We start from the raw sequence: 17,731 nt of genomic DNA on the forward strand, positions 1-17,731 counted from the left end.
TTAACACTTTAGTTCAGTTGGTTAGAGCAGCGGCAGAGGAAGCCGCTTGGGCACCTGGGGTGGCATGCCCAGGGGCGGGGTGAGCGGCCCATAGGGGCGGGGTGCATCGTGGGGCCTCTGGAGTATGCCTGCCTCCTCCCACTCAGCAGCCCTACAGCTGGGGAGGAAGCAGTGGGCAGACTGTTTGGGCAGCGTGGAGCCAAGAGAGACGTGTGGCTCGGGCACGCTGCAGGCCCCGCAGTGAGTGCCGCCCAGCATTTTGTCACCCCCCTCAGTGGGGACACCCAGGGTGGCCCATACCCACCACACACCCCTTCCTCCACCCCTGGGTTTGAGCATGGTGCTGACAACGCCAAGGTCGCAAGTTTGATCCCCATATGGGACAGCTGCATATTCCTGCATTGCAGGGGGTTGGTCTAGGAGCAAGAGGTAGCCTACATGATTCTCCCCTTTCCCATTTTATCACCACAATAACCCTGTGAGGTAGGCTTAGGCTGAGAGAAGAAGAAGAAGAGGAGGAGGAGGAGTTTGGATTTGATATCCCGCTTTTCACTACCCGAAGGAGTCTCAAAGCGGCTCACATTCTCCTTTCCCTTCCTCCCCCACAACAAACACTCTGTGAGGTGAGTGGGGCTGAGAGACTTCAAAGAAGTGTGACTAGCCCAAGGTCACCCAGCAGCTGCATGTGGAGGAGTGGAGACACGAACCCGGTTCCCCAGATTACGAGTCTACCGCTCTTAACCACTACACCACACTGGCAGTGAATGGCCCAGGATCATGCAGTAAGCTTCATGGCCGAAACAAAGAACTCAAGGAAAACAAATTTAAACAACAGAGTAACTCTTGTGATGGAAAGGCCTCCTGAAATAAGATGGATTTAACCAGGTGCCTGAAACTCAGCAGTGCCAGTGGCTGCCTGACTTCTAGTGGGAGGGAGTTCCACAGAGGTGGGCCCACAACTGAAGGCACAACTTCTTGTTTCAGTGATTTACTTGGGACATACTGGGCCTAAGTTATCTACGGCTTTTTTTTACAACAGTATAAGAGTCTTGAACCAGACCCAGTACCTGATGGAAAACCAGTGCTTTCAATACCAGTGTCATGTTCTGGTGGTAGACAGCTCCCATCACCAGTCTAGCTGCAGCATTTGGCACCAGTTGAAGCTTCTGGGCCAGACCCAAGGGCAGCCCCAGATAGAGTGCATTGCAGTAGTCCAGTCTTCAGATTACGTTACAACTAGATGAGGCAGATTCATGGGGAAGGTTAGGTCTGTCAACATTCATTAATGGATAAATGAAACCTTCATGTCCAGAGGAAGTATAGGAAAATAAAAGGCTCCCTTTTACGGGGTTGGAATGTCGGTCCATCTAGCTCAGTAGTGTTTACACTGACTGGCAGAATCTCTCCGGTGTTTCAGGCAGGAGTCTCTCCCAGCTGTCTCTGGAGATATGGGGGGATTGAATCTGGGACTTTCTGGATACAAGGCAGATATGCTACCCCTGAGCTATTGCCTTCTCCAGCGTTTCAGGCTCTTTTTGTGTTCTTATCTTCTCAGTTAAATCATCCCCTGCCTCAGCAGGAGATTTCAAGAGTACGGTATATGGTGTTCTCTGGATCTGGATCTGACTGCCACCATATTGGTATTCCCGATGAATGCTTTCTGTACAAGTATCCAGAGCCCTGATGAGCCAGATACCAAATTCAGGGTTTATTCAATGATATTCATGCTGTTGAGGACTTGCCCCGGGAATCCATGAATAGGCACAGGAACTCCATGCAGTGAGCTACCTAGGACTGAGTGTGTATGGTGAAAACCCTCAGCCTTAGAATGGGAATAGTTCTATCTCTTTGTGTGCGACATCAGCCCCTGTGATTGGCAGGCAATATGAAGCCTCCGGATTGGCCAGAACTGGGATAAATACATCGGAGCCTAGCATTATGGTCATTGTTAGTCCACAGTGCAAGACCTTCTACCTATGCACTTCAAGACCCTTGACTAGGGAGTCTGGTCTGGAAAACCTACAATCCAGATCTGATACATCCCCTCCGACATTTCTCCAATGAAAAATAGGGATGTCCTAGGGAGGAAAAGCAGGACATTCCAGGATCAAATCGGAAACTGGAAAATAGGGATGCTTGGAGGGTGGGGAGATATTGCAGCCCTCGAAGTCCTCTTGGCCTGCCAAATTGTTCCATGTGAGAAGGCATGAAAAAAGCATTGTGTCACCCATCCCACAAGTACCAGTTTTTTAAAGGGAGGAACTGTAGCTCAGGGATAAAGCATCTGCTTTGCATGCAGAAGGACTCGGGTTCAATCCCAGACATCTCTAGTTAGAGTTGATAAAAAGGGTCCTGCCTCAAACCCTGGAGAGCTGCTGCCAGTCATACTGGGCTAGATGGACCAATGGTCCAACTCAGTCAATGGCAGCTTCCTATGTTCATCATTTTAGCAAGATTTGAAGCTGCCGCAAGTCACGCTTTTCTGAGACGGAGCTCAGCTACTTCTTTCAAGCTCCTTTGTCAACCTTTCTCATTTCCTAAACCTTCAGATTATCTTTTGTTATCCTTGGATTGGTTCTCCGCGGTCTTGTAACATGCGGGGGGTACGAAGAAAGCTTTGTCAATTATCTCCTTCTTGGTATGTTTGACGAGAACAATTACATATCACGGAGTTTTGCCTGATTCCGAGTGATGTCTGTTTAATGGAGAGCTCACCTGGCAAAACCGCAGAGAACAGGCACAGAGCGAGCGAATGTTATAAATAGTGTCATTAACTGATGCAAATCACTCTCCTGTTCTCAAAAAAAAAAAAAAAAACCTCCAGGGAATTGGCTAGTGGAAGCTTATGCAAATTGTTTCTTACAGAAAAAAAACAAAAAACCTCAGTACTCTTCCAGTTAGGATGCAAAGAGTTAAAAGTGCCCTTGCAAAGCTATCCAGGTTTATTTAAATGTGGGCTTCTTCTTTTCTGCACCTGGTTCTATACCCAGTGAGAAGAAAATGTGGGACATAGGTAAAGGTAAAGGACTCCTGGACAAAGACGACTATGGGGTGGCGATGCTCATCTCGCTTTCAGGCCAAGGGAGCCGGCGTTTGTCCACAGATAGCTTTCCGGGCCATGTGGCCAGCATGACTAAACCGCTTCTGGCACAACGGAACACCATGATGGAAACCAGAGCGCACAGAAACGCTGTTTACCTTCCCCCCGGAGCGGTACCTATTTATCCACTTGCACAGGTGTGCTTTCAAACTGCTAGGTTGGCAGGAGCTGAGACAGAGCAACGGGAGCTCACCCCGTCACAGGGATTCGAACTGCTGACCTTCCGATCAGCAAGCCCAAGAGGCTCAGTGGTTTAGACCACAGCGCCACCTGCTCCCAATATGTGGGACATAGGCTGCATTCACACAGCAGTTCATTCCCTCTCCCTGAAGTTTCCCCAACCATTGATTTTTGTGTTATAGTTGAGCTTTCACATCATGTAAAAGCCACTTCTAGCAAACTAATGGAATATAGTGAATGTTCAGTACTCATTCCTGTGTTTTAAAATTCCATTTGCAGCCCCCTTAGCCAGGAAAATTGTGGGAGTAAAGTGACAAAATCTGGGGTGATAGGAAGGCATGCAGCTCTTCCCTGGTGTTTTCATGGGGGAATCATGGAGCAGAAGCAGGCATGTGCAGAAAAGACAGGGGAGTGGTGACATTGTTCAATGGCTTCTGTTACTGTGCTGCCCCACACCCGCCAGTGTGAATGAAATTTAGTACAGTGTGCCAGTAGCCTATATCAGTCGAAAAGCTATCGTTCCACAATTCAACAGGTACTGTAGAGTGAAAGGAATGTTTAGAAAATGGGATAGAAGCGCCAGCATTATAATCAGGAAAACTAATGCCACATTCCCCGCATCTGAATGCACCCATATTCTGTGATGGGTCACAAGCCTTCAAATTCATACATGGTGAACTCTGGTAAATGAAGATCTGGGATCCAGGACTCTGGCGGCAGGGACAGTAATTTGCAGGGTAAATGGCTTAAAATCATAGCCATGAGAGAAAGACCAATGCCAAATCAAATGGGGGCAAAATGGTCCATCTATTGGTCCATCTCAGTATTGTCTACACTGACTGGTAGCAGCTCTCCAGAGTTTCAGCCAAGTGTCTCCTCCAGCCTGTCCTGGAGATGCCTGCGATTGAACCTGAGGCCTTCTGCATTCAAAGTGTTATGTATTGAAGTTCTCACCCTAGGCCACTAGGGGTGTGTGTATATAGGTCATTCTGTTGCAGTTTTCACTCAGGTCCGCACATGCAAATGAGGGATTGAAAGTGACGTTCAGGGATTGGGTAACTACAGAAAGTTGATACTGTTGCTTGTAGCTGAGTTCTATATAAGCAGGCTGCTGAGCCCTTCATTTAAGTCCTGTTCCAGCCTGAGAATAAACAGAGCTGCTTGGAGAATCAATGTGTCGTCTGCTATGTCCACCCACAATTTAATACAAAGCAGATGCTCTAATCACTGAGCTTTGGTCCGCTGAACGATTTGCAGCACCTTAGATATCAGCCAAATGCTTACATTAGGGAGAATCATGCTTCCTTGCTGTTAGGCTCAAAGTGCCATCATGGAGCCGTTTTTTTTCCTCCTGGAAAGCCCATCTGGAAAGGCCTGCCCTTGTTCTCCAGCCTTTGCCATGCATCTTGCCTGACCTATGATCAGGAAAATGAATGAAGGAGAAGTCTCAAAAGATGAATGAAGGCACAGAAGATGAATGGAGAGGAGAGAGACACAGAAGGGAGGAAGGCATGGCATTGCCCAAGCTTATGAATATTCCTGAGGCTGGATGTGTAGGAACTGGGGATTTAATGACGCACTCATTGAAGAGGCACAGGTGGTGGTGGTGGGGGTCGTGCTCTGCTATTAAAACCAGCTTGCTTCACATTTTTAGATATCAAGATGAGTGGTGATGTGGCAGATTCCACAGATTCGCAGCATGAAGGCAGTCACATAGAACCCGGTAAGACAGTTTCTCTTTTCCCAGTCCCCTGGGCTTTAGTTCCAGCTCAGGGCATTGGCAGGTGGAGTTCAAAAGGAGGGCTGAAACATGGCAGCTTCCTCATAAACCTTCTCCCATAATATTTGGGGCCATTATCACTTTATTACACAGAAGCGTGATGAAATGAGAGAGCAGGGCACATGTTTCTCAGTTCGTTAGAGGTGGTTTTGATCCCTGCAATGACAGTTTAAAGATTCCCATTTGATATTTCAGTGATATATGGCCCCAACCAAACACATGAACCAGACAAACATCTCCTGTTTCCCGCTAAACCTTCCAGCTTGGGCCAAAGTCTCCAAGTTGCCCCAGCTCAAAAGCAACCCGTCCAGATGATTTTTTCTGGTTGCAATATTAACCATTTTTCTGGTTGCAATCTTAACCATCAGAAACCCAGGCAAGGTGAGGTCATCCTGTCATGCTAACAGTGTGTTAATAAAGCTCAAACGAGGACAGGGAAAACCCTTTGTGGGCTATTAAGGTCAAAGCAGCTTTCATAATGCAGGACTTTTCCCTTCCAGATAAATAAGTGCTATTTTCAAAAGGCTTAGGGGCCTCTGCCTTTTAACACCCACAAGTAGTTTCAGCCCCACAGCTGACTCATACAGAGTGTTTGGCAAAACAGGCTACCATCCATGAATTTTTCCTTCATCTCCAAGGAATTATTCTGCTTCTGTTATCGTTCAGTTTCTTGGGGACCTTGATTTGGAGAGTGTTTATACCTCTAAATATCACACCAGTCAAACGGAAAATCTTTCAAACTTGCAAAACATTTGGTCGCTCTTTATCCAGAGGTACACTCTAGAACTCCTAAGCTCGCACTAAAAATGTCACATCAAATTTTGTGCTCCCCCCCCCCCCAGTGTCGGGGCAAAACACAAAAGGTGTGTTTGTATTGCATACCAAGTTTCTGCCAGGTCTAAATCTTAGCACAGGGTGGGGAACCATCTACTCCTGGGCTAGTATATTGTCCCACCGGACTTTTCTAAGTCACCTGTGCCTTCCCTGCATTGGCACTTCCCATCCCACCTCTCTCTGTTTTTCTTTCTTAGATGTAGGTCCTACCTGCATTATACCTTTAAGGAAGTATCATACCACCTTAAACAGTCATAGCTTCCCCAAAGAATTCTGGGGGGGGGGGTGCAGTTTGTTAAGGGTGTTTTTGAGAGTTATTAGGAGTCCCCTATTCACCTCACAGTATTACAATTTCCAGAGCTCCCTAGGAAAAGGGATTGATTGCTAGTCTACTTTGAGAAATGTAGCTCTGTGAAGGGAATGGAGGTCTCTATTTCACATGATGATTTCTACTCGTCAGCAAGTCCTTACTCCCAGGTTAAGTGTGTACACAGTTGCCATTGTACCAGGTGTTTGTGAATGAATATTATTATCTGCCTTGAGGGCTCTGTGTAGATAGGAAGGGCAGGGGACAGATTTTTATTTTTATTTTTTCTGTCAATCACATTATCCTGCATCAGAATTGGCAAGACTTCATGGTCACACCATCATATTCAGTGCATGATCTCTAATTGGCATAGAGTGAGGGCATTCAGACATTTCCCCCCTCACTCCGAATTGGCGCTGTTGGCCCTCAGTGAGATTGTCATGGCCATTTAGGACTGCAAAGAACGTGCTGTGCGGGACTAAAGAAGGTGATACAAGGGAGGGTTTCAAGAGTTACACAATGTGTGTGTGTGTGTGTGTGTGTGTGTGTGTGTGTGTGTGTTTAAAAACCGCCAGTTTTGGTTTGCACATATGAACAATTTCCACCCACATGGCTGTAGTGTCCTCCTCAACCCACCCATGGGTGTCAGGGGATTATCTCGCAACATCCATGGTGAGGGCTGGCGTGGCACAGCAGGCTCTGTTCACCCTCTGCATCCTGCTCCTCCTGGTACATATGCATGCCCATGTGCCCCAAGCACCAGCAAACCATGCTATGCCACTGCTGGGTGCAGAGCCTCGGGGGTGCCACAGGGGACAGCGCAGCAATGTTTCAGAATGGAAGGCGAGAGGTGGGGGCACTGGATTTTGGCGTCGCTGAAATTTGAGGCACCAGGGTCTGCCAATGGGGCAATCGATTGCTACTAACCTTAATGGCTCAACTCTGCCTTCATGGTTGGACACAGTAATGCTTCTGAATGCTATTTGCTGGAAACCGCAGGAGGGGAAAGGGCTCTTAGACTCAGGTCCTGCTTGTGGCTACTGCGAGAACAGGGTGCTGGCTGAGATGGTGATGCAGCAGGCTGTTCTGATGTTCTTACCTGAAGCAGACCTGAGGTTTTAACTGGCCAAGATGAGTAGCAGGGAATAGCAGGGCTGTGCAGGAAAGGCAGGCTAGAGCTGAAGCCTGACAATACAATGCAGCCAAGTTGTGTCCTGGCCTGAACTGTGTGCCGCAAATCTACTCAAGGCACTGCAAGTTGGCCAATGGTGCGGCAGATGTTACTCCAAGAGCCCTGTTTATGCACACATCATCAAATGGGTTGAAGGCCCCAATTTAATTAAATCTCATGCCCGTGGACACACTTCTTGAGTCGCTGCCAAGCGTGTCTTTGAGCTAGCCACTTCCAGAGATATTTCAGCAAGAGGAAATAGAGCCAACAAAGTTTGTAAAAGGCCAATTTGACAGACTCTGTGCTCCAGGGTCTGGGAGGTGGTGAAGGTGTTGCACCAACCTAATTGGCTGTTAAATTGGTAAAAAATAAAAAAAGTAATAAAAAAATCCCAGCTTAGATGAGCCTTAGCTTGTAGTTTGCTGGGACATAGCCAAAGTCACTTTGCTTTTTAGAGTCGTGGTTTGTGTCTTGCTTTTTGGAGTCACACAGTGACTTGCTTTTTGGAGTTAACTTCAGTTAGGAGTAAACTGCTCCATCACACTTTATTTTTAAAATGGAACGGAGGAGGGAGATTGCAAATATGAAAAGGGGTTAAATTAAGTGTCTTCCACTAGGGTAAAAAAAAAAAACAACTGGTTCTGCTGTAGCTGTTAAGCAGTATAAGCCATGCAGCCCTGGTCTACTTTAACATCTTCTGTTTGAAGGGCCGATACAGGAGGAATTCTTTCTTGAAGGGGGAGGCAATGCAGGGGGAGAGGTGTATTGTATTTCAATTGAAATGAGAGCCATCTTTCTAAATTGGCATGTATATATCTAAATCAACACATGCAAATATTTTTGCAAATCTCCATTGTTATTTTTTTATGTACGAATCACCTTTTCCATATGCCTTAGGGCTATCTGCAGGCGTCCCATTAAAAACAGCTCGAAATGTTTTTTGAAACAGTACAAAAACAACTTGGGGATATCTTTAAAAGCAATGCAAAATGATCGCCCAAGGCAGAGACCTTTTCATCCAGGTCTCTCTTCTCTTCCGTTTTGTGATACTTTTTGTAAATTTTGGTGGTGTGTATGTATCTGTAGGAGGGGAGCTGTGAGAAGATTATAGTAGTTCTTTCTAAATTTGCCCCCTCTTTTGGGGGTGATACATTTCCTCGGCTTGGGCTATGTGTAAAGAGCCACCATTGGGGGGGGGGGGGTCTGTGAAATCAATATAGTAATCATTCCTAAATTTGCACCTATACCTATAAATTAGTCTATGCAAATTTGTGCCCCCTTTCCTCCTCTTTTTAGTGATACCTTTTCCTTTTCTTCACTAGAGGCGTTTTTCAAAAGTCCCACTTAATTGAAAGATCAGAGGAATTCTGGGGGGGGGGAGAGAAAGATTAAAAACGGCCCAATTTATTGGGTAGGGGAACGTGTCACACATTCCTGGTTTTAGTCCTTTGAAACAGACTCAGAGGCAGCTTCCATGAATCCCCATACTAAACGACAAAGCTAGGTGTAGGGTCTGGGTTGTGAAGATGGGACAGGGCTCTGCAGGGCATGTGAAGAGTGCAGTTCCCTTGTGAAATAACCACACCTGCTGCCTCCACTCATGGAGGTAAACTTCAAGTTTGAAGCTTAGTGTCCCCGAGAAGCTTACTCTGTTTTTCTTTTTTTTAAAAAAATTAACCTATCCAGAAGATCAAAGGGCTAAGCTGAGGACCCTCCAGACATTATTTTTATTGTGACTTCATCAACACTGGTATGCATGGTTCTACATGATCTTGCTTTCAACACTGTTTACAGCTGCAAGCGTTTCAGGGCAGACATCCTCCTTCGTTTCCATTCAGTGCATGTCTCACAACTTCCAGCTGAAGTTTCGTAATTTTCCTAGAAACGCGAGAAGAGCCTGCTGGATCAGGCCAGTGGCCCACCTATAGTCCAGCATCAAAGTGGCCAAGCAGGTGTCTATGGGAAGCCTGCAAGCAGGACCTGAATGCAACGGCACTCTGCCCACCTGTGATTCCCAACTACTGCTATTCAGCCGCTGACAGGAGAGGTGGATCGTGGCCATCATAGCTAGTATCTCTTGATGGCCCCCTCCTTGAATTTGGCAGGTCCTCTTTTAAAGTCACCCAAGTAGGAGCGAGTTCCATGATTTAACTACGAGTGTGAAGAATTACTTTCTTTTCTGCAGTGACTCCCCGTTTGTGGCATGCTCTCCCCAGGGAAGTTTGTCTGGCACCTTCATTATACATCTTTAGGTGCCAGGCAAACAAAAAACAAAAAACCATTCATCTTTAACCAGGCCTTTGGCTGATTAATATTCTACAGCCTTTTAAATGTGTTTGGGGGTGATATTGTTTTGTCGTTTTCATTTTAGCTACTTATTTGTGGTTTTCACTGTATCTTGTGTTCTTATCCTCTGAACCGCCCTGAGATCTTTTGATGAAGGGAAATATATAAATCTAATAAACCACACGCAGCCTGGTTGCATGTTCACGAGTTTTAGTGCTGTGAAAGAGGGAGGGAGAGAGAAACCACTATCCACATTCGTACCACAAATGTTCTGAGTAGTGATGTCGGCAAAAGTATTGCAGCTTTTGTTGCACTATAGTGCAAGAATAGGTAAAGGTAAAGGGACCCCTGACCGTTAGGTCCAGTCGTGGACGACTCTGGGGTTGTGGCACTCATCTCACTTTACTGGCCGAGGGAGCCGGCGTACAGCTTCCGGGTCATGTGGCCAGCATGACTAAGCCGCTTCTGGCAAACCAGAGCAGCGCACGGAAACGCCGTTTACCTTCCCACAGGAGCGGTACCTTTTTGTCTATTTGCACTTTTACATGCTTTCGAACTGCTAGGTGGGCAGGAGCAGGGACCAAACAACGGGAGCTCACCCCATCACAGGGATTCGAACCGCCGACCTTCTGATCGGCAAGCCCTAGGCTCTGTGGTTTCCAGCCTCATGAGAGCCCCCTTTTGCCACCTGGCTACCTCTGAATCCTTTGGACTACAACTCCCATCAGCCCCAACTGCCTGGGAAGGCAGCAGGTTGGTGAAGATTGCCTTATAACGAGAGAAGGTTGGGAAATGAGCCGGTCCCTTGAAGCTCGCATCCAAAGCCTCCCCTGCGTGGATCTCTGTGGTGGGATAGGGCGTATCGTGCTGTTTCTCCCCCCCACTCCCACCCTTCTCTGGAAGGCAACATCAGGGAGTGGAGCTCCTGAGGGTGTTGCTTGTTTTCTGCTGTGCCCTGTTTCACTGTGAACCTTGTACAACCCAAAACATTGTTTCCATAGGCCTGGGAAAGCAGGATATAGCTCTCAGCTATTTCACCAATTGCTTTTTATTGATACTGGAGAGGAAGATTGGGGGATTGCTATGCATTTTACTCCCTTTCCACTGAGAAGGGCTACCCTGTATCCTGACAACCTCTTCTCTTTAGCTCTCACTCTTTCTCACTCGCAACAACACAGTTCCTCGCCAAGAGGAGTGACTTCTCTTTGATATGGGATGTGATCCGGGGAGGGGGAGAGAAAGTCCTCTCTCTGTTTTTTAGTTTAAACCATAAACCAGGCAAGGAGGGGGCATTTCAAACACACCTGCCACAATAACTGAATGACTGCAGGGCATTGGGCAGGTGGAGAGTTGTTGCAATATCCCACAGAGCAGATTTGGGCAAATTTCAGCTGCTGGGCATTTTCAGGAAAGTGAGCTTGTGTTTGTGCTGCAGCTGATGGTAGTGAAACTGACTGGGACTGCCCAGCTCTTGACAGGCTGTGCTCTGCAGTATATTTTGCCTGGAAACAGGCCTAGTTCTCACTGATGTCAAGTAGTGCAGGTTGATCATTTTACACCGGGGTGAATGGACCCCATTTTTTTTTAAAAAAAAACAAAAACGTAATGAGTATTTTAGCGGTGAGGATTTCAGGGACATCTTGTGGCCCTCTGATTCTTTCTGCCAGGCCCTCAGGACTCACCACAGGTCACACTGTATGCCAAATTCATTCATGCCTCCTCTGTCCCTCTCTGGGCCCCTGTGTGTGGGTGTTTGCTAGCAATGTTCAGATATAATATTGTTCCAACCAAGCAGGGTTTTTGGGAATGTACGTTATTTATTACCAGGGACAATCCCCATTTATGATCCTGGAAAACCACTGTCCTTACTTATGCCTCTTTGTGGAAGGTGTCTTGATAATAGTTTAAAGCCAATTGCTTCCATTGTCATTACTCAGGTCTCAGCTCCTTCCTCAGTTTCTCTGGAAGATAAATGGGGAATAGTTGTGTCAGGAACAGCTAAATCAAGCCAAGGGCCCATCTAATCCAGCAACCTATTCTCAAAGTGGAAAACCAGATGCCCCAATGGGAAACCCACAAGCAGAACATTCTCCTCCACTGTGGTTTCCAGCAAGTGATATTAAGAAGTATTAAAGCCTCTGGTCAGGGCTTATCCCTGCTCTTTCCAGACAGCGGTCTGTGATTTAATGCTCCATCTCTCTCTCTCTCTCTCTCTCTCTCTGTGTGTGTGTGTGTGGTTTTTTTGCCCCAAACTTTCCCCACAGAAACTCTTTCTTTAAAGATGAATTGGTCTTCTTTTAAAGGCACCCAAGTTGGTTGCCATCACATCCTATGGATGTTGTGTCTTGTGTTGCCTTTTGTAAAAGTGCATATGCATTTGTGTACATTAACCCTAAGTCAGCATATAGTGGACTTTTTAAATAGAGCTTTAAAAAAAAATCCATACCAAACATTATTACAAAAGTAAATTAGATTACCCGTCTCCCCCATGAACAGTGTTTCAGGTTACATTTCTGAAAATCACAATGTATCAAGTAGCATTAAAAATATTTAGCATAATATTCACTCTGCTACAATGTATAATGATAATAATAATAATAATAATAATAATAATAATAATAATAATAATTTATTTGTACCCCGCCCATCTGGCTGGGTCTCCCCAGCCACTCTGGGCAGCTTCCAACAAATATTAAAATACATTAAAATATCACAGATTAAAAACTTCCCTAAACAGGACTGGGTAAACAATTTGCAGTGCTCATTGTTTTCTATGACCAAAACAAATGATTCCATTAATTAGACCCACATTCACACGATTCTTAATTGACCTATCCTATCCCTTCTTCAGTTGATCCGATCTTCCCTTTACAAAGACCAAACCATTATATATATATATATATATATATATATATATATATATATATATATATCAGATAAACTAGATTCCTGGCTATTTGTAAAACCAATAAATAAATTTTCAGCTTGCCCAAAACTTGTCTGCCTGTCATTGGCCTTTCAAACCCTGTAGCTGCTGGGGTCTCATTTGGACTGTTTGACAAGCCACCATAGGAACACCATCTTTGCTTGCTTTGTTGTATACCTAAAATGGAAAAAAGAACAGATGTCCTCCCGGTTTTACAACTGGTGAAATAAAGGCATTTTTCAGCATCACTGAATACAGCATCCGGAAAGCAGAAAAGCACACCCTTCAGCAATGCATGTGTTGATTCTAGCATTTCACAGACAACACCGGGGAGATGCACTTGTAATATCTCATGCCAAGGATCACTACATAAGTTCTTCCTGGCATCCACAATCACGTCAAGGGTGCTTCGCAGCCAAAGGAATGCACATGGCAGATAGTGAAGGGTTTATTGTCAAAGACAACACTCCATGGAGCAGTTGCAGCAACAGGGGGCCACTCCCCCTCCACCAGTTCATGTACCTCCCCACCAACAGGCTGAGCACACAAAACTGGAGACTGCGCCTGCATGGAAACTTCCTCTGCTCATCCCTTTTCAATTCTCTCCAGGTTTGGGGAGACCGTGGTGCAGGAGAAGGTGGGGAAGCACCTGGCCCTTCAATTGCCTGACCTGCCTCTTCCCCCTCTTCTTCTGACCCATCCTGCGTCCCACCCTCCAACTCTAAAGCTTCCCCTCCCTCTCATTCTTGCCTCCTGGCTGCTACAGGGCCCCACAGACCACCGCCACACTCTCCCGAGTCAGACTCCAGCAGGCATTTTCTTGTAACTCCTTCTTCAGTGTTGTGGGGGAATGGGGACTTTTCTTTTTTAATGTGATGATGTTCGGTGAAAAAAAAAATTGATATATGCCCAGTGCCCCTTTTTATACCACAGATGTTGTGGCTTGGTTGCTTTTTGTCCTGTACTTGCTATGCTACAGCCTCACTGGACAGCAATAATGTGGGAGCATTGGGGAAGCACCATGGAACAAACTAAAGCAGAAGAAATCCACCTCTAATGCGCGGTTATCATGTAAAGAGCAGAATATGCCAGCAACAACACACCAGGCTGGAGGAAGTGCAACAGCAGAGAACACACAGGGCTTATCCAAAGTTCCTCTTGTCCCACTGCTTTTCCCCAGGGAAAACTGTTCTTTAGTGTTCAGTCAGAGAAAACGGCAATTTGGGTTTTCCCCCAGAATACCATTTGTTCCGAGCTATCATTAAAGAGCAGGTTTTCCCAGGGTGGGGGGGGTCTTTATTTTCATCAGAGAAATGTTGGCAGGGACATTTCTGTTTTCATCAGAGAAATGTTGGAGGGTATGTCAGACCTGTGCTTTCTAGGCACGGCAAAAGTGGAAGTGTGGACAAGCCCACAGTCAGTAACTTAAGGCGTCCATTTTGTTACTGGTCTAGCTGATGGCCGACTCAGATTGGTGTGGAAATTTTGGTCAGTTGGGACTTAGTTGCTGTGAGGAATATAGTTGGGATTTGACATTTGGAGGAATCGCAGGGAAAAGTTGTTCTGGATGAGGTTTTTCCACTGCGCAAGAAATACAAGAAATACAAACCCCTTCATTTTATTTCTTCCCTTTTATCCAGTAAAGTTTTATTGATTTCTTTTTAATCTCTCTCTCTCTCCCCTTACCCACTCAAAATGATGGGGAATGTTAGCTTTTTCTCACACAAGCCTCCCCACCACCAAACACACACACACAACCTTAGGCTTTGAACAATAAGGAACCACCAGAACACCCCCCCACACACACACACACACAAACTATTTCAAGAAAACTTTCTGGGTGGGTTCCAAACATCTGCATTAAAAACAAACAAGCAAAGCTTGGGGGAAGAAAAGTGGGGAGAGAAGGCTTCCAGTGAACAAGTTTTGGAGCAGTCGGTTTCTATGGTGATGTGGGGCCAGCAGAAATTTGCATAAGGTTGCTGATTTCCATAATGGAGCTCTGGGTAAAGCAGGGGGTGGAAATTTCCATATGCCCAGTGCCCCTTGAAGGCGGTTAGGATGCAGGATTGAAGAGAAGGAATATTTGAATTTCAAATGAGGGCGATTACACCACTACATCCTGGGATGGAAAAAGGACAAAGGTGGGGTGGGGTGGAGCGAGCAAGAGTAGAAAGCTAAGGTAACAAATGCTTTAAAAAAAAGCCTACACAGAATGCCCAGAATATATAGTCAGAAACCATATGGTATGTTAGGATTTGGAGCATAGGAACCAACTAAAATATTTGAGGGGGCTGCCCCCCCCCCCAGTTGATGGGCATTGCCATTCAAATGGTGTGTGTGTTCCGGGTCATCCCTGGGACATTCCAGGATCAATTCAGAAGCTTCTATAATTCTGGGAATGTCCCATTAAAATGGGGACACTTGGAGGGTATGTGACAATCTTTGCATCGAGCTTATCCATATAGATATTTTTTTTCTAATTCATATCTCAGTCTTGATGAGAAGCAAGGTTTTTTTACCCCAAGTTCCACTAAAAAATATGAACAATTCTCTGATGTTATTTGCATTATTATACATGTAATATTATACGCATGCCATATGCATATACACTACGAGTTTCTGAAAGTAACCAGCACATAAACAGATATATACAACAATGCATATAACTGTATAAAAATGTAGGTATTAATATAAGCTTAAGCTGCAGGCATATGAGGCTTGACTCTTTTAAATGTATTGCACATATAACATATGTAGATTTTGCTTATAATCATTTGAATTTTTTTTTAATTAAAGAAAAAAGCAACAAGTGACTCAGACGGAAGCAAACTTTGATTACACCACAAATTCCATGCATAAATTCCTTCGAAACGGGTTCCTCTTCCATCCCTAGTGTGTGTGTAAGACAGAGGGGGGACTTGGAAGGAGCTATACACGAGTCTCCTGATTTCACAGCAGATTTACATGTTCACAGGTAGAATCTCTTAGTTTGCAACCTGACAACCCCAGTTAAGTTGGAAGCTGTGCACGCAGGTAAACGATCGCGTGAGAACTTTAGCGTGTGCCAAACTGCCCGATGGGGCCACATTTGCCTTTGCCGGCTAACCCTCGTTATTTCGGCAACTCTGCAGAAGAAGCAGAAAGCCGAAGCGAAGGCATGCTGCATGCCAAGATACCCGCAGAGCACTGATCCGGATGCCTTTAACAATGAGCCAAGCCCCATGCCACAGGGTAAGGCCAGTGGTGAGGCTTCCTTTGAGCTTGGAAGAGAAATCTTTATCGGCACCAAATACAGTGGCGGCTCAGGTCCAAATACAGTGGGGCCACATGCACTCCTCACGAAGCTGGGCACTGCCAGCCGAAATATTGCAGAGCCGGTGTCCTCCCCACAACGTCTTTTGATCGGTGCTTTTTTATAGCGAGGAGAAGAACGTTCAATTACTTTTATCTGCCGCTCTGCCTTCCCTCCCGATGCAATTAAGAGGCACTACTCATTTGTTGTGGCTTTGACTCTGGTGCACTTTTACGGCCGTTTAGTGTGCTTGTTCGAGCGCCGAGCATCAGGTGACATGCAGTAAACACTCTTTGTTCTTGTGGGGCAATGCAAGTGAGAACAGGTGTTCAGCTGCAGGGCAGCTGCGCCCTCCTGGAATGTAACCCACAAACGCTGTTTTCGACTGCCATGCTGCTAGTCCTCAACGGCCGCTAAGGTGGGTTTAGTGCACTTCTCAGCCCATAAAGCTGCAAAGGCAATTACCGGTACATTATTGCAATTAGTGGGGACAATACAATATGGCTTTCTGTGTTCCTATGCATTTCCTTTGCTTCCATGCCCTGTCTATAGGCTTCCCGTAGAAAGAAGAGAGCAACATAGGAAGCTGCCTTAGAGCAAGTCACACTATTGCTCCATCTACCTCAGTATTGCCTACACGGACTGGCAGCAGCTCTCTAGGGATTTCAGGCAGAAGTCTCTCCCAGGGGTACCTGGAGATGCCACTGAGGATCAAACCTGCACTGAGCTGCAGCCCTCCTCCACAGCGGTCACTGTCATATGCAGCACGTGGGACTATATTTTTATTTATGAATGCATTTTTAGCCTGCCCTTCAGATCGTTTCTTCAGGCAGCTACAAATGTTTTACTAGATGGACGTTTGGTTAACAAACACACCAGTTATCTAGTTCTGCTACTGAGAGGGCTTCAGTTTTTGCTGGGCTTTGTGCTGCTTTCATTTTAACCAGCTGTTTTTTAATGTATTTCCACCCCACCCCACCCCCATCGGTTGTCCAACCCAGCCCTGCGGCAGCAGGCAGCCAGGTGTGGGCTCCCAGCTATCGGAGAGCGTGTGTGGCATTTTGCCGGGGCCTTGGGGGCCCATCCCTCAAGGAATTCCATGGAACACCAGTCCTAGTCCTCAGCCTCCAGCAGTGCCATCCATATTCATTCCAATAATCATAATGTGTGCAAAACCAATTTTCTGAGCTTCGCTTCTCCCATCCATATGTGAGATGGGGCCCCTGCTATGGATTTCCTCTTCTTTATGGCACTTCTACTGGCACAATGGTGCCATATTTTGACTCCAAGATAATTGGTGCCTTTTAAAAGTCCCCCCATCAACATTATTCCTCTTTACTTCTTCAGCTGCATTGGATTTAATTGTTAAATGTTCCATACATCAGAATGAATTCCCTGGGAGCATTTCTTGCTTCCCATTCACAAAGATTTAGCTTCACACTATTCACACATATTTTAAATTAGCAGTTAAGGTTTTAGCTTATATATTTCAACTGTTTTACACCTGTACTATTTATCATGCTTTAGTTTTTAGAGTTTAATTTTAATCTATTTATATTTGCATGGTCTCTGTTGCTGTATATGTCTGTATTTCTGGTCTGTGTCTGTAATAAATCAGTTCATTCATTCAGCTTCACACTAGAGATCTCACTCCACCCCAGTCTTCTCCTCCTCAAGGTCCCTACAGTTCCGCAGAACAGCTCCCCAATGCTATATTCTTGCCATTATTTGGTACCTCTCTGTCTTTCAAACTGCTTTGCTGGCTACTTTGTGCTGCACATGAACAATTATCTGCAATTTAATCCAAGCTGTTGTGTTGTGAGATACTCTCGGAAATGATATTGTAGAGTTG

The 17,731-nt window shown here is 45.7% G+C and overlaps 1 protein-coding gene across 2 annotated transcripts in view; it reads left to right on the plus strand.

The window, feature by feature from the left end:
* Positions 1–17,731, plus strand: part of POU2F3 (POU class 2 homeobox 3) — an 86,119-nt gene that overhangs the window by 10,854 nt on the left and 57,534 nt on the right. Inside the window, exon 2 of one of the 2 annotated variants that reach the window (XM_033172374.1) lies at positions 4,935–5,003. The exons of the other annotated variant lie outside the window; for it this stretch is intronic. Coding sequence (XP_033028265.1) covers positions 4,935–5,003 — 69 coding nt within the window. The remainder of the gene's footprint in view (positions 1–4,934; positions 5,004–17,731) is intronic. 2 annotated transcript variants of the gene reach the window in all.

This window comes from Lacerta agilis, chromosome 15 (assembly GCF_009819535.1).
Source record: "Lacerta agilis isolate rLacAgi1 chromosome 15, rLacAgi1.pri, whole genome shotgun sequence".
Taxonomy (NCBI): Eukaryota; Metazoa; Chordata; class Lepidosauria; order Squamata; family Lacertidae; genus Lacerta; species Lacerta agilis.